Below are 17,893 nucleotides of genomic sequence, written 5' to 3'. Positions count from 1 at the left end.
CTTCTTTCCTTATTTAAATAGATGGAGGACACATGGAAGGGGGGTGGCAGGGCCACAGCCAGTGTCACACTCCCACAGGGACAGCAAGGATGGGCCAGTGTTTAGGTCGCTAGTGTCAGGTGTAGGAGACCCAGGTTTAATTCCCTGCTCTTCCACAGACTGCTTGTATGGCCTGGTTAAGTCACTTAGCCTCTCTGTGCTCAGTTCCTCACCTGTGAAGTCAGGATAATAGCACTGTCCTACCTCACAGGTGGTTGTGAGGAACAAGACCAGAAGAGTGTGAAGCATGCAGATATTGAGGTGAAGGGCTATGTAAATATCTTAGAGCAATAGTTACAAGGAGAGTCCTAATACTGGTGAGAATTTTAGATTTTCCCCACTAACTTTTGAACCCTGTTTATACTCTAAATAGAGGTGGAATGCCTCATCTCCACTGCTAAACCCCACTTCAGTCTCTGAAGGAGCCATGTCAAATGCTTCTAGCCAATGCTGCTGATTAAAGAAAGAATGTAGAACATTAATCAAGAGAAACTGGGTGGAGGGTCCTGGTAGAAGTCCTCTAGCCCTACGTCCCTGAGTAGTGGCAAAGGATGGGTGGAACGACTAATAGGGGTTCCTTATTTCTCACTTGTGATTTCTGGATCATTGATGGAGGAGTTAAACACAACAGTTTGGCAGCATTTACTATATTCTTCTAGTTGTACTGATTTTATTTCCCAGCTGTTTATCTTCCCAGCATTCATTTCCTCACTTTCCTACTACATTGAAGTAGTAACTTTCTTGGGACAAAAGTGCTGCCTTTTTAGGCACCCAGGTGATATCTGAGCTGTAAAGGAAAACACCAACATTTATAGGATTGAGGATGGACAGACAGTCAGCTAGACCAGACGTGAGTGACAAATTTCTTTCGCATTTGGTAGAGATGCAGGAGCCAAGCAAATTAATCTCGGTGTCTGCCTTACTGAAAACAAATAAATAAAACCTGGAAGATTTTCCCCATCTGTCTGTATATGCTGTAGTTTTTTTCTTATAAAAGGAGGGCAGGGAAAATATTAGCTGTATTGCATCTTAATGTTTTGCAATAATCCTCCCCCCAAAAACCAAAACAGAAATCCTACTGCAGTGATATTATTTATTATTCATTGATCTTACTCCCCACACCCATGACGGGGATAATGAATGTATGCAACAACTCGGTACATGGAACAGCTGCCAATCCGTAAAACAGGACATCCAATGCTGTTGATCAAAGCACCCAGCTGTCAGCGACTTCACACCAGGACTGCAGAACTGGCCATACTCAATCTCTTGATCACTGGGAGCAGAGATTGTATTTGTCACTGAAGTCAAGACCCCCTCCCCTCACTTTCCCCATCCCTGGACTTGTCCTGTTTTGTAACAATTCAAGGAGCAAAATGAAATCTGCAGCCAGGAGTTAGTGCTTTCTATCCAGGCCTTAATATAGGTACCTTTTTACAACTCCACCCAACCATTTTTATGGATAACATTATTTTCCTGTTTCAGGGCTGTCACAATGCAGATTCACATGCATCCTTGTAGTCTAAGGGGGAACTTGTGACTCACTCACTTGTAGGCCAGGGTTTTGAGGCTTTATGCTGAAATAAATCCAATTGATTTCTATGGGAGTCGGAGAAACAGGAAAGTCTCACTGCTGGCGTAGATTGCATTAAGAATGTGGGCTTCAGAAATTGTTCAGTGTAACAGGGAATCCACTGCATTATTTCGGAAGAGCTCCCAGACCTGATCCTGCACATCAAAGCCAAAGAGAGTGCTAGGCATTAGAATGAGGGCTGAATCAGATACCAAATACATTTGCAGTGTGTTTGTAATTTCAGTCTGTTATCTGGAGTCCCTAGTAACTCATTTTGTTTTGATCCTCTTGTGTGTGCTCCTCAGAAACCTTGATGGATACCCGAACGGCTACAGCTGAACTGGGCTGGACTGCAAACCCTCCTTCAGGGGTAAGTGGATGTGTCAAATTGCTGGCTCTTTGCATGTTTATTAGGTCTTGCAGGCCTCACAGTTATTTTCAAGAAATGCTGATTTTAAAAACTCCCGAGTCCTTTCTATGTGGTGAAGACTGCCTTTCACCCATGACAAAATTACTCACCAAACAGCATCAGCAAAAGTACTCACCACCATCTTTACACACAGAGGAAGTATTCTGGGGGGAGTTCTATAGCCTGTGTTATACAGGATGTCAGATTAATGCTGTGTCTATACCAGGGATGGCTCTAGACATTTTGCTGCCCCCAACAGGGCAGCATGCCATGGGGGGCACTCTGCCGGTCACCGGGAGGGCGGCAGGCAGCTCCGGAGGACCTCTCGCAGGCGTGCCTGCGGGAGGTCCACCAAAGCCGCAGGACCAGCGGACCGCGGGACCAGCTGACCCTCTGCAGGCACACCTGCGGGAGGTCCGCCGGAGCTGCCTGCTGCCCTCTCAGCGACCGGCAGAGCGCCCCCCGTGGCATGCCGTCTCAAGCATGCGCTTGGCGTGCTGGGGCCTGGAGCCGCCCCTGGTCTATACTACGGATCTTACAGCTGTGCTGCTGCAGCTGAGCCGCTGTAAGATCTCCTGTGTAGCCACTCTATGGGAGAGAGCTCTCCTGCCGGCATAATTAAACCACCTTGCAATGAAGCAGCAGTAGCTGTGTTGGTGGGAGAGCTGTCCACAATGGTGCTTTTGTCGATGAAACTTATGTTAGTCAGGAATGTGTTTTTTCACATCCCTGATGGGCAAAAGTTTTGCCTACAAAAGTGCTAGTGTAGACATAGCCTAAATCACAGTGACACTTTCTAGTCTTAGCATCTATGAATAACCCAAATTTCACATTTCATTTAATATATACAGCCAATTGTACTTCTCTATCCCAGCAGTGTCTGATCTGTGAACCACCAGCCTCCCTTCCGAAGGCAGGAACATTGAGCGGGCACCTCAGTGTGATATGGCAAGAGTTAAATTACACTTGGACAGCTGGGCAAAGCCATTCTCTGAGCCTGACTCCCCAGTAGAAAGTCATTCCACCTACTCTCCCTCTCCTGTTTCAAACCCACCACAAATCCCTAGCCATGACATGCACAGCAGGGGCAGGTTAGGAACTACTTGTCATCTTTCCAGTCAATGATCTATCCCCTCTGCTGTAAATTCGCTCTGTGCATGGCTCTTTTGCCTACTCACTCTCAGATGGCATCAGTCTCCACTCAATTCACATTCTGATGAGGCACAGCGTGCTGCTGGGAAGAGGCTGGCTTTCAGAAACAGCTGCAGAGTGGAAGAGATGGGGTTTGATTTCTGTACGGTACCATCTTCCGCCCATAGCCCTGGCATTCCAAAACATTTTGCAAGGCAATGAGTCAGAGTCTGTTGGTATATTAACTGTGTAGAAAATTGCACAGCAGTAACCGTTGTGTACTCAGCCCTGGCTCATACACAACTCGTGAGCATTAGAACTTGTTTTTCTGTGAGAGGGAATGTTGACTCATAAACTGGGGAAAGTGTGTGTGTGGTGGGGGGTGCTGGAAAACTGGGGAGAAGGGAGGGAGAATGTGTTGGAGACAGGGGAATGGGGGGAGAGTAAGGGGAAAGGGAAGGATGATATTAGGGGGCAGCAGATTGTAGAGGAGGTGATGAAATGGCGGCAGGGGGAGGGGGATATTGGGTAGGAGGCTGAGATGGAGCAGGAGCCTGGGGAGGGAGGTGCTAGAGGACACAATGGGAGCTGGATAGTGCGGGGAGAGAACAACAGCTTCCCCATCTCTGGTTAGGAGAAGGGCACAAGGTAGCCTCCCATAGAAAGAAGAAGAAGACTGCCTATTTGGGTGTACGTCCCGGGCTGAGTTTGTCTATCTGAAATCATCCCTCACCACCAGTGTGTAGGGGATGTCTTCCTCCATAAAGGGGGAAACTAGAAGGCAAACCGATTTAATTACCTATTTCATGATTGGCTTGAATTTTTTTTTTGGACAGCTGAATCACCCTTTTTGACCTCCTTAAGGCTGGCAATTGCAGTCTTATTTTTTTTCCTGAATAGATAACTCTGGTTAGCACAAGACACGGTTCACCTTAATTTATGTATATGCAAAGCATGTAGACCTTTGTATCTGAGTCTGCATTTTCATATGGGTGACTTGCCAGGGAAGGAATAATAAGTAGACCCTTTGGTGCAGGGATACTTTTCAGCATGGGCTGGTCACTCTGTAGTTATATGTAGGCAAGCTTTTGAAAGGCTCCTCAACATGGCTGCTAATCTGAGCATGCACTGGCAGGTTTGCCTGAGCAAATGCAGGATTTGCATAAACAAAATCATGTGTCCAGTTGTTCACCTTATGCACAAGGCTTTCTCTCACGTTCATAGATTCTGCCCTGGGTCTCCAGCCTTTCTTGCTGTTTAAGGCGGCAGAGAGAAATGTGTTGACTCTGATGGTAGGTCTAGGTCCTCCCAAGCAAGAGCCTGTTTGTATTGCAGTAGCTCTGGGGTGCCCGATCAAGGAGAAGGTCTCGTTGTGCCAGGCGTTATACAGCTATATAAGCTGAGTGCAGGGTTTGTTCACCCTTAAGCCTTGTCTACACTGTCAGGTGGGGTATGGGGTATGTGTAGCTATGTGCCACTGTGAAAAGCAAGCTGTGTCCCCACTGCAGTGTGTAGCTACACCCAGCAGTGAAAGGCTCTGGCAAGGGGATGCTACACTGCTAAAACTATCAGTGTAGATAGGGGATGCACTGCTTGGGCATGTGGAGAGCTATGTAGGGTATATACCATATGGTTCTGGTGTTTCTTTACTCACCTAAGCAGTGCCTCACAGTCTATACTGCTATTAATACTTAGGCTGGGGGATGCGTGCATTGTAAGTACTCTACATGCTGCCATAAGTGAGTGTGCAGTGTAGACATACGCTAAAACCTCGCCTCTTATGTGTGGGTTTTACCCAGATCCATTTCATGCATCCCTGGAACCTCGCACTCTTGATCAGAGGCAAAGGAGGTGTGGGATTCCCTGCAAGCTCACACCCAGTGAAAGAGAAACCTGACTCTGCTGAAAGTAGCAGTGAGGGATCAGCAGCTCTGGGTAGAAGACCAAAGCATTAACCGTTCCAGAAGTCCTTAACTGCAGAATGGCCTTGCAGGAGAACAAACCACAAGGAGCAACTAAACTTGACAGCTCCTCTTTGGAGGGAAAGAAATAGAAGTGTTGTTTCTTTCTCTGCCTCCCAGGTTTTCTTATCAGATACTTCAGAACTAAGTGTCTCAGTCTTCTGGGGCTAAGGCTTGTTGTGTTAATTTAGATGGAATATCTGGACCCAAAGAGCCAAAAGCGTTCACATACCATGTCACCATCAACATCAAAATGTTTTAAACAGGGTTTAGTAGAGAGAGACCTCAGCTTGTTTTATACCAAGGCAAAGAGACCTTTAAACTCCTTTTTAACCGTGTATGAAGGTGGATAGAAAGCTGACTAGATTGTTGGGCTCAATGGGTAGTGATCAATGGCTCAATGTCTAGTTAGCAGCTGGTATCAAGCGGAGTGCCCCAGGGGTTGGTCCCAGGGCCAGTTTTGTTCAACATCTTTATTAATTATCTGGATGATGGGATGAATCACACCCTCAGCAAGTTCTCAGATGACACTAAGATGGTGGGGAGAGGTAGATATGCTGGAGGGTAGGGATAGGGTCCGGAGAGACCTAGACAAATTGGAGGATTGGGCCAAAAGAAATCCGATGAGGTTCAACAAGGACAAGTGCAGAATCCTGCAATTAGGATGGAAGAATCCTATGCACTGCTACAGGCTGGAGACTAACTGGCTACACAGCAATTCTTCAGAAAAGGATCTGGGGATTACAGTGGACAAGAAGCTGGATAGGAGTCAGCGGTGTGCCCTTGTTGCCAAGAAGGCCAATGACATATTGGGCTGTATTAATAGGAGCATTGCTAGCAGATCGAGGGAAGTGATTATTCCCCTCTATTTGGCATTGGTGAGGCCACACCTGGAGTATTGCATCCAGTTTTGGGCCCCCACTACAGAAGGGATGTGGACAAATTGGAGAGAGTCCAGCGGATGGCAATGGAAATGATTAGGGGGCTGGGACACATGACTTATGAGATGAGGCTGAGGGAACTGGGGTTATTTAGTCTGCAGAAGAGAAGACTGAGGGGGGATTTGATAGCAGCCTTCGACTACCTGAAGGGGGGTTCCAAAGAGGATGGATCTAGACTGTTCTCAGTGGTAGCAGATGTCAGAACAAGAAGCAATGGTCTCAAGTTGCAGTGGGGGAGGTCTAGGTTGTATATTAGGAAAACCTTTTTCACTAGGAGGGTGGTGAAGCACTCGAATGAGTTACCTAGGAAGGTGGTGGAATCTCCTTCCTTAAAGGTTTTTAAGGCCTGACTTGACAAAGCCCTGGCTGGGATGATTAAGTTGGTGTTAGTCCTGCTTTGAGCAGGGGGTTGGACTAGATGACCTCATGAGGTCTCTTCCAACCCTGATATTCTATGATTCTATGAAAGATAAGATACAGTAAGGAAGAAAAAACATTTGAAATGTAAAGTATGAAGTAAGACTGTCACTTAACTGCATCCTTTTTTTCTCTTTCCCTTGGGGTGGAGAGTTTTTAGAACAACCCCCCCTTTATTTAGCAGTCTCTTAGTAGGTAATAACTGTCTATCTGGGGGAAAAGAATAAGTGCATTGAAATGGGTGAGAGTTGTTGCTGTTTTTGTTAAGTCCAATCCTGTTCCCTAGAAGACAAACATGCAGAAGAGGGGGAAAAAGATCAGCAAAGGGAGAAAATCCAGCTTCTGTCTCTGGTGTTACTTCTTACTTGAAACCTCAGTACTGGAAAAGCACAGGATGTGGTCTTATCAGCGCCTCCTCTCCCCCCAAACCTGGCAGGCTTGTACCCACATTAGGCTGCTTAGGGAATTGCTTTTAGTTGGCTGTCAGGTAACAGGCATCCATCAGTGTCGCAGAAAAGACAGTTTTGTCTGGTTAAGCCAGATTCCTCTTACACAGAAGGAAAAGTGGGGGTGGTGTGGGGGGAGAGGAAGTAGGTGGAAAAGAAAAGGTCACGTGGATAGAGGGAGTGACACTCTCACATCCTAGCTGGTGGCTGGAATTAAGCTGGTGAAAATGGCAGTGTCATTTGGGCCCCTCTCTGGACCAGTCTGGTCAGGACAACCCACACCACAGAGGTCACAGTTCTCCCAGGAGATAGTTGGGTTGACAGCTGCCATAATGGTGGAGCTGTTCTCTCATCTTTTAGTCAGTCAGGGAAGCAGTAGCCTCTTGAGCTGTTCGTCCAACCCAGCCAGCGGTTGTTGACTGACCGCTGCTTCTGCTAATTTCTTTCCCCTGCCCCAGTCTTCTCTCTTTAAGAACACCAAAAGGGAGCAACAGGCAGACTAGCCCATTCCCTTCTTATTTTGTTCACTTTTTGTCCATTGATTTCTAGTCCCACACTCATGCTTACCAGACATGATCTTAACATAGTTATCAGCAGGGCTTTCTGTTGGGTCTAATTCAGTCTCGTTGTCTCCTGTGTACACCTTTTTTTCATCATTTTTATAGGTAATTTTGTTCATTTTTTACAGTTGAACTCACAGTTAGGGTAAACTTATAGGCCCAATTAGTAGAGCTGGCCCTGGTAGTGAGGAGAGAGCTTTAAATAAAAAAGAGAGGGTGTTTTCTCACTTTGTTCTAGCCCAGGGTTGGGAAAACTACAGCCCAGGGGCTGCATCCAGCCCTTCAGACATTTTAATCCAGCCCTTAAGCTCCCGCTGGAGAGCAGTGTCCTGGGCTTGCCCTGCTCTGTGCCTACCATGGCTCCGCGCAACTCCCGGAAGCAGCGTCATGTCCCCCATCTGGCTGCTATGCATAGGGGCAACCAGGGGGCTCTGAATGCTGTCCCTGCCCCAAGCACTGACCTCACAGTTCCCATTGGCCTGGAACTATGGCCAATGGGAGCTGCAGGGGTGGTGCCTATGGACAGGGCAGCGCGCAGAGCCGCCTGGCTACCCCTTTGCGTGGGAGTCAGAGGGATGACATGCCACTGCTTTTGGGAGCTGCTTGAGGTAAGTGCTCCCGGAGCCTCCCACCCTGCCGCCGTCCCATGCCCCTGCCCCAGGCCTAATCCCCCTCCTGCCCTTCAAACCCTTCAGTCACAGCCCAGAGCACCCTCCTGCACCCCCAAACCTTCATTCCCAGCCCCACCCCAGAGCCCATACCCCAGCCAGAACCCTCACCCCCTCACCTCCCCGCATCCCAGCCCTCTGCCTCGAGTCCCCTCCCATACTCTGAACTCCTCATTTTTGACCCTACCCCAGAGCACACACCCCCGGCCAGAGCCCTCACCCCCTACCACACCCCAACCCTCAATTTTGTGAGCATTCAAGGCCCACCGCACAATTTCCATACCCAGATGTGGCCCTTGGGCCAAAAAAATTGCCCACCCCTGTTCTAGCACAAAGGTTCCCAGAAAGTCAAAAGTGAAAACGAGGAGAAAAACGTAGAACTACTGCCCTGTTGCTGGGATGATGGACAACTGTCTGATTCCATGCCCAAAATCTTACAGGAGAAAATAGGGAGAAATTCTTTCTCCTGAACACACCTGAGAGAATAGGAGGGTGGTACCACTACTAGATCTTCTTGACCACGTGATTGCCCCAGGAAGGAGAAGCACCAGGAATTAAGTGGGCTGGGCACTAAAAGCTGATGTATTTCAGTTCAGTCTAGAAAACTTATACCCCTGCACACAGCCACAGAGGACATCATCAGAGCTGAGTGAGATTGTCCAGCAACCCCTCCAAACCTCAGCAAACAAGGTCAGAGCTCCTATCCTGTCCATAGGAGCAAGGTGGACGCCGTTGTGATAGCCACGGTAGATGTTGTCTTGTTCTGTCTTGTAGCAGATGCATAGAAGATAACGTTTTCCAAAAAAGATGCTTCAGACCAGTATTGTTGACTCAGCCCTAAGAAAGGATGCACAAGCAGCCACTACTGCTGTTACTGGCATGGAAGCATCATGTCAGTAGTGGCTCATCATTTTTGGCAAGTAGGTGTCAGAGGTTGTGACTTCATGTGGAGCGCTGGGCATTCAACAGCTCTGAAAATTGGGCTAGGGTGTGGGGGAAACTTAAAAATGGAGCCAAATAAACCAAAGCCCAGTTTGTAAAATGTTGACCTACTTGTTCTGCCTTAATGTTACAAAAGACAGATATGATGTAAACTAGCCGCAGACACCATTACAAGATTTCACCAAGGGAGATAAGGGTCCTTTTACCCGTATTCATACTTCATCAGTGGCTAATTGTGGGTCATGTATAGTTTTTCCCTCAGCCTTGATCTTTCTATCTGAGCCTGTGATCTCTCAGCTGCCTGACCGTCTAGTAAAGTCTTTTATCAGGCACCTGAGCATTCTCTCTTGACAAAATATAAGGGCTCATCCAGACAGGAGTGGATGGAGGTATGTAGGTGTGGGAGAGAGAGAATGTATTAATATCTCCATTCTAACAGCAGCTTATGGAAAAACACACAAAGCCTGCATATCTCCTCTACAAACTTCATAGACAACATTATATGTTTACAGGTCCAGGTCCATAGGCAAAGAATAAGTCCTGTGCTCCTCATCAGAGATCCTTCCAGCATAGCATGTTGTAAGAGCAGCATGTCACCCCACCTCCAGGGTCCAAAACCATGGTAGACAGGGGAATCATTGTGGATGGGGATGTTTTTTTTCCTACCTCCCACTTAAGGAAATGGAGACACACACATGTCCTCTACCCCAGTGGATTACTTCTCTTCTAAGGATCCTTCTAATTTTAATGGCCTCTCTTACCAGCACTGGTGAAAGCAGCATTGATTGATACTAGCCTCTGTCAGATAATCTTCTGTTCTGCCTGTTTTCTGCAGTGTCCTTAGCAGCCATTGAGCAAATATCTTCCTGTCAACTGACTGGTTTTCTGTAACCTAGAGTATGTCTGTTCCTCCAGAGGAGAAATAAAATCCGGTTCCTGCTGCCCAGGGCGGGGTTTCTGTGGCACTTGATGGAAAGAGTTGAAGATATAACCCTAATGTTCTAACCAACATGAATGAGCTATTGCTGATCTCCTAATGGCTATTATGCTGTCTCTAAACTAAGCGTATTGCTTTGGGGCAAGGACAGTGGACCTGATCTGCTTACATCAGTGTAAGTCAAGATCAATGGAGTTACAATAGTACAAAGCCAGTAAGAGAGAATTGGGCCCCAGCCCTCTATAATACCTGTGTGCAGGGCCAAGCACACTGTTAGTACTTCTTAATAATGGCTCTTAGAACTTTACATGGGACTTGCTGGCACTGCCACTCAAACAGGGTGCTACATCAAGCGAATTCTGTTCTATCTCCTGTGATTGCCATTCAGTGGCTTTTTCCTGCCTGGTTTCCACTTGGATGCCCATGGAAAGAGGACTCGGTCTATGGCACAGTTGGCTGTATGCATTTGACTTGATACACAGAATTGTATCTCAGCCACAAAGACTTACTCCTTCAGATAGATCTTGTCCTCGAGCTGGCCCCTAGGCTTCAGAAAGATTTTCCCACGTACAGACAAGTCTCTGAACTCCCTTCCCCCGTTTTCCTCCTTCCAGGTAAACCACTCAGTTAAGTCACTGTTCTCCATCCTCTCTCTCTCTTTCACTCTCTACCGAAAGACTTGTAATTAGGAAACATTAGCAGGCTCAAAACAGCTTTCATACCTGGAACATCATCCATAATTGCACTCAGCAGTGCTCTTCCCTGGCTATTAATGTCACTTTTATGAAGTAATGAGGAACAAAACACCCTGAGGCACTTAAAACATCTTTCTTATACAATACCAGTCTTTGAGGAATGGAAGCATAAAATAACCTGACTCACATTCCCCTGACAGAGAAAGTGATAGACAAAGACAGGGACAGAAAGGCGGTGGCGGAGGGTGGCGGGGGGGAGAAATCAGTTAGGAAGACTGGCTTCAGTTTAATAGATGGGTATAACAGATTGATAGCTAGAGGGTTACGGTGAGCTAGATACTACAACAGAGGTGGTACAGAGGTAGGCCAGTGGATGGATGGTGAGATGGATGGCTACATTAAAGCAATGAAAATATATGAGGACAGATCATTGCAATAGTGAAAAATCCAATATACTTCACGTAGTTATGTTTCATCTTGGTGGAAGTTTTCAGTCCCAACTGAATCTAGTTGTGTTTTACAGCTGGCTGCTAAGACTACTTAAGTAGGCAGGAGTCATACATAGGTGTGGTTACCATTTGGGTTCCTGCAGCCTTCCTCCTGCCACAGTGGTCCGCACTAGAACTTCACAATCCTCTAACCTATGATCTTGTATCCTAATCACTCTGCTTCTTATTTTGCCCTCGCTGGGGTCAGCGTAAATTTTTTCTGAGGCCTCCTGCGCCCAGGCCTAGACTTTCAAAACTGCTCAGCTCCTATTGAGGCATCAAAACAAGGGCCCCGACTTTGATTTTTGTGAGAAGCGCTCAGTGTGGGCTCTTGTGAGCATCTCGCCCTCGTTCCTATTCAGGAGCTGAGTGCTTGTGAAAATCCAGCCCCCGTAACCAGTATTGACAAATTACCAAAATGCTGACAGGAACAGCAAATGAAAGGTAGCTGGTAATCACTCCTCATAAGCAGCTACTTGGAAGCCCTCAGGAGGGAGGTGCAAAATATGCGTTATGAAATGCAGCATGGCGGAACAAATCCTTTTTCTTGGGCTAGAGGCAGCCTGTTCCATAGGAGACTCAAGTTCATAACGTCTCAAATTCATAGACTCTAAGGCCATTAGGGCCCCTTATGATGATCTAATCTGACCTCAAGCATGAAAGAGGCCACAGGACCTCACCCAATAATTTTTGCATTGAGCCCATAGTTTCTGCTTGAGCTAGAGCCTGTCTTTTAGTAAGAGATCCTATGCTACTTCGACTCCCAGTGATGGAGAATCAACCACCTCAAGAGGTAAATTGTTCCAATGGTTAACTACCTTCCCTATTAAACATTTTTGCCTTATGTCTAGTCTGAATTCGTCTAGCTTCAACATCTAAGTGTCGGCTTGTGTTATGCCTCCCTATCCTAGATCAAAGAGCCCTTTACTATGAAGTACTTGTAGACAGCGCTCAAGTTACTATTTTAACCTTTCCTTTGACAAAATAACTAGAGAGAGCATCTTTAGTCTCTCACTGTAAGGTATTTTTCCAGGCCTTCAATTATTTGTGTAGTGCCTTGCTGAAGCCCTTTGAATTTTTCATCATTCTTTTTGAAGTGTGCACACCAAAACTGGCTCCAGTATTCCAATGAAGTTCTCACTATCATACAGAGAGGTAACATTCGTATATTCCCTCAAAACCAGACCAGAGTAGTGAAATGGTCAATCCAATTTGGATGCTAGTCTATGCTAAACAGTCTCTCCTCCTCTTCCCATGCCTACTTGAACATTTAAGCAATATTCTTTAAGTATCCTCTTGTAACAGCTCAATCTTAGTCTTTTGTTCAGCTTAATAGCTCTCAATAAATACGCCTAAAGCAGGTTTGTGCAATTTCCTGCTCAGTCCAGGTGCTGGACATCTGCACAGCAGTAATAAAATGTGTCCAGATAAGAGTTATCCAGAATATTGTAAACTATATCGACTTATGACCTCATAACTCATGCATGCAGCTACAGCTCTTTCTCACAGACGGGCCGCTAAGATCTATTGTCCCTTTGAAGTCAATGAGAGTTTTGCCCATGACTTCAGTGGAATTGGTTGGAAAATGGTTTGGTTTTCGCCAGAAAATCTTGACAAAAAATAATTGTTTTCATTAAAACCCCCCAAAATATTTGTTTTCATTAAAACCCCGCAAACCAAAATTTTTCAATGTTAGGTAACCGAAAACAAACTTTTTGGATGAAAATCTAAATTGTATGGCTAAAACCTGTAGAAAAGAAATATATTCTGGCCAACCAGAATCACATTTGGTTTTCAGATTTTTGGCTTGCAAATGGAAAAATGAAAACGTTCAAGGAAAGCAGGTGCTTTCCATGAAGACATGCATTTAGTCAGAACCCAATATTCTGTCTAAAAAGAAGTTCAACAGCAAATGCAAATTCAAGCAGCCCTATCTCACAGCTATGCTAAGGATCAGTTGGGTCAAAAGTGGCTCCCGATTATCCTATCCAGTTGAGAATCAAGAGGAAAAGCAAGGAGCATGAGCTGGTATGGCTAGAAGAGGCATTGCTGATGTGTTTCTCACAGCACCAGCCCAGTGGGACACACACAGCTTGGGTGTCTGGTTATCCTTTAAAAGTGGTTCCCTTGGATCATTAAGCCCAGTGGAAAGTGTAGGGGGTGTGCTTTAAACCTCCCTGTTTCAGGCTTGCAGGGCATCACCTGGCACCTTTAACAAAGCCACGTCACACACTGTTGAGCCCCTTCTGTGTTTGGAAAAGACAGAAGAAAGCTGGTGAAGAATGTAGAGAGTGTGGTGGTGGCAAATGATGCAGGAACGTAGGAGCAGCCAGACTGGGTCAGATCCGAGATCCATGTCATCATAGGTGCTGCAGCCCTGGGCTTGAAGTGGTTTCCATCATATATGGGATTTACAGTTTGGTTCAATGGCACTCATCCCCTGTGCACACACTGTAAAAATTGTTCCAGCCCCCTGCATGTCATCCAATGTCCTGTCTCCAACAGTGATCAGCACCAGCTGCTTCAAAGGAAGATGCAAGAACCCTGCAAAGAGCAATTAGGGAATAACCTGCCTTCAGGGAAAGTTTCTTCTAACACCATTCATGAGGGGCTGGTGTATACTTCAGAGCATAGACACTGATGTCCCTTCTAAAACTCTTGAGTTTGTTTTTAATATTTGTTTTAGCTCTGGATGTTGTTTTTAGCCATCTGAGTGTTCAAACCTCTTTTTGGATCCTGCTAAGCTCCTGGATTCTCACCTATCTTTGTGGCAGTGAATTGCAGAGGTGAACTGACATTGTGTGAAATGTGTTTCCTTGTATCTTTTTTAATTTGCCACCTTTTTGGTTCCATGGAATATCTCTTTTCTTTGTTTTTTGTGACAGGGTTAATAGAAGTGCCTGATCTGCCTTCTCTGTACAAAACTTCCCTGCACAACTCAACACTGGAAAGAAGTTATTGACATGAAACAGAGTTTGTTATTGAAATCCTGCAGACGGACTGACAGGAGATATATAGACAGATAACTAAGTAGATGGTAAACAGATACTTGCATGCAGACAAAAGACAGAACAAGTGGATAGGTAAAAATGACATATATAGAGAGACAAGCATATCCATAGACTTACAGATACAATACACAGACAGGGGCTATAGAGAAGAGAGAATTGACAAAGAGAGTAAACAGACCAGTTAGCTAGACCAGTGGTTCTCAAATTTATTACATTGCTTCCCCCTTCTTTGAGTCTGTAGTAGTGTACACCCTGCCGCACAAATACATTAACTTATACATCTGGTGGTGGTGCTTCACTTGAATAAGTTTCGGTTTCTTTGTTTTTTACTTGAGCTTTTTTTCCTGTTGCACAAATGAGCCAATGATCCATTGTAATAAGAGCAAAAGCAAAATGGTGATTGTGGTCCAGGCTCACAATTAAATGTGCACACTGCGTCGTAGCTGACAGGTTAACATATAGATGGCAACAGCTTTGTATAATGCTATGCAGACTTAACCGAAATCTGTCAAAATGCACAGCACCAACTGAGAGCCTGATACGTCTGGAGGAATGAGCTTTTCTAGTTATTCATTGCTGTGTGTAAAATGGAGACTCCCCCCATCCTTCTTAAAGCTTCTCATGCCCCCCCCCGCATACATTCCGGCCTCCCTGTCCCACATGGAGGCCTGCCCCCCAGTTTGAGAATTTCTGATCTAGACAGGTGGGATATAGGTACTGATAGACAGATGGTAGAGAAGAGAGAGAAAACATTGCTGGGGCCGGGGTGGAGAGAGCAGAGAACATATATTGCCAAATGCTGCCCATTGATGCTGGATGTTTCATTGGGGTGGCACAGGGGTAAGCAGAGCAGTATGTAGATCAGAGTCATTTGCTTGGCCAGCTCTCAACTCTTCTCCCAAAAGTTCTTTTCAGTCCCATTCTCCACACCGCTTCCTCCCTGCGGGGAACCGACGTGCATTCACTGGATGACTTTGTATGTTTCTTTCCATCTCTAATGGCTAAGATTAAGATGTGAATGCCCATCGCTCTGCCCAACCTTCACTTTCCTGCTCCTTCTTCATGCTCCCAAGCTCTCGCTGCTGCTTCCAAACAGCTGTTGCCATCTCTTCCTCCTTCCTGTCTCCAGGGATTGTTTGTGTCTCCTTTCCATGCAGACCAAGTGAGTTACTCTCCCTGCATCACTCTGGTGTTCTCTGATGCTGGCCTGGCAACAGCTCTTCCCTAGAACTCCACGAGCTCTCACTACCAGAGCTGCACACATGAACTCGATTAGCTGCAAGTCCTCATTCCTGGACATGCCCCTAAGACTGGCTTTACACAGGTTGTATAAGAAACAAGGTTGTCACAGGCTTAAAACTACAGTGCAGGTATTACTATGCAAAGCAGCTATATAATGTATCTATGATTATCATTTTTAGGCTGGATCCTCAGCTGATGTAAGTTGAAGTCTGTTGCCTTGGGCTACTTTGATTTATACCAGCTGAAGGTCTGGCCCGTTGTGTTTAAGAGGTAGCTGAATGGAGCAGGATTTTTCTGTAGGTAGATAGACCAGTGTAGATATACTATGTGTACAATATAGATCTGCCGTACTCTAGCTTTTCTTTAGATGTTTTATGATTGGCCACAAGTTATTTGCAGCATTACATGATAACGTGGCACAAGTACCATACCTGTATTTTACACCAGAAGGTGAATATATTTCTACTGGCAGGAGCTGCCAGGATGTTTCAGCTCATGAGGCATGTACGTATCCCCACTAAAATATAAGGGCCAAATTTGCAAAACTGCCCTTGAGTCCCTGGTAGCATAGGTTGTGGTGCCTGCAGCACGAAGGACGGAGTGATTTTAAAAGTGGGAAATCCCCAGAGGTGGAGTGATCCCTCTAGAATAAGCTTGCTGGCATGTGTTGGCACCAAGGTGCTGTGAAGAGCGCCTCCAGTGCACAGAAACAGCCGCTAGCCACTCCCTTGACTTGTTTCTACAGGATCCATTCAGGGCAAGAATGACAGACTGCATTCAGCTGACAGCTTTGGATAATCACATGTGTGAGCCATCGGGATAATGACAGCTGAATAGCACCGCTCTTGCTGCTATGGTTACCAGCCAAGCTCTTTCCCCAGTTTTTTCTTTGCTGTGTGCTGTTGTTGTTGTTGTTGAGTTGGCTCCTGGAGTGGGGAGAGGGAGGGCCCAGGGAGGGGAGCCAGGAGGTGGAACAGTCTGTTATACTCTCTTTAGGTCTCCCAGCTGGAAGGGTTTTAAAGCTCAGCAGAGACAGGGAAGAGCACTGACTTAATCCCCAGCGCCCTGAATTATTTAAAGGGATCTTGTCGAAACAATGAATTTGTGGCTGTTACAGTGGCAACAACAGACACAGCTCTTACAAAGGCCACAGGGATACTCCCCAGGCAGGAGCTGGTGCTGCTTGGTACCTACTCACAGGCCTGGCAGAGCAGAGGGCTCCATGAACTGCTGGAGCCTCTTCCAGGTAGAGTTTCTAAATCGTGTGGCCTATGTTGCAGCTACCTGATCCCTCCTTCTGCAAAGCCCAGACAGCAGTGGGAACAGGATGCCATTCATGTCAATGGGATCCAGCAATGGTCTGGACCTCATGAATGGGGCTCTATTGGAGAAGCAAATTCTGCAGCACGTGTGGCTGCATGCGAGAAGCAAGTTCTTTCCTGCACCTGAATTTGCAGAGACCAACTCTCCCTACATGCACCCTGGTGCTCTGCAGACTCATATTCCCTCACACGCCCGATTCTGCCACCCAGACCCCCCATTCCCTGATTCACCACTTGCCTCTTTCACTTTCCACTGAGGAGCAGAGCTAAGCCCAAACTCACCCTTCTGAGGGTTGGGAAAGTGGAACGATCCCTGAATGTGATTTTCTCATCCTCATCTTTAGTATTGCTGCAGTGCTTAAAACATGTGCTGAGACCTTTCCAGAGATGCCGAGACAGGGTCCTGCTGCTCCAAAGAGCTTGCAATCGAAGGGCATTTAAGCCATGACTCTGCATAGGGGCAGTGCAGAACTGACCTAAACTAGGAAGAGCACCTGAGAGAATGTGCCTCATAATCTCTGCTGCAGCTGCTACTTGGAGGGGTGGGAGGCGACAGGGTCATGTTCATCCTCCCCCTACTCCCGACCCATGCATCATCCAGCTCCTTAGCAGTTACTCTTCCCAGAGCCCAGTAGTTGTAAACGGCCCCTGTGTGGCTGTGCAAGCGGAGGGAAGCTTGCTTATCATCAAGGCTAAGGAATGTGTGAAGGGAACTCATCTTTTTTGAATTAACCCCTGCACATTTACTTTACTTTAGGCGTCTCCCCCCCACACACATGCTCTACACCCTTCCCCAGACCTTGCAGAATCCATCTGCAGCCCTTGCATATCCCTCCCGACTAGATCTCACCGCTCCCCACACCTTGATTTGAACTTTTCCCTACGATCGATTCTCAGTCTGGTATCTTGCATTTTGGCTAGTTTTAAGCTGGCCTAACCTACCCTGTTTTCTCTGCCTCATCCCAATACACTGGCGGCCCCACTCTCCGTGCACCTCCCAGCCACTCTCCCTTCCTCACACGGACAGCTCGCTAGCGGAGGGAATGCTGGAATAGGAAGGGCTCCTGAGAGAGTTACAGTGAGGTGTGTCCCAACTGCAGTTGCCTAGACC

At 46.5% G+C, this 17,893-nt stretch overlaps 1 protein-coding gene across 4 annotated transcripts in view; it reads left to right on the top strand.

The window, feature by feature from the left end:
• Positions 1-17,893, top strand: part of EPHB1 (EPH receptor B1) — a 359,407-nt gene that overhangs the window by 85,594 nt on the left and 255,920 nt on the right. For all 4 annotated transcript variants that reach the window (XR_012656391.1, XR_012656389.1, XR_012656390.1 and 1 more), the window contains exon 2: positions 1,918-1,982. Coding sequence is in view for 1 of the 4 variants with exons in the window: in XM_075068616.1 (XP_074924717.1) it covers positions 1,918-1,982 (65 nt within the window). In the remaining 3 variants the exon portion in view is untranslated. The remainder of the gene's footprint in view (positions 1-1,917; positions 1,983-17,893) is intronic.

Source organism: Chelonoidis abingdonii, chromosome 8 (genome assembly GCF_003597395.2).
Source record: "Chelonoidis abingdonii isolate Lonesome George chromosome 8, CheloAbing_2.0, whole genome shotgun sequence".
NCBI classification, from domain to species: Eukaryota; Metazoa; Chordata; order Testudines; family Testudinidae; genus Chelonoidis; species Chelonoidis abingdonii.
Note: the sequence above shows the minus strand (reverse complement) of the source record. Positions and strands in the feature narration are given on the sequence as shown.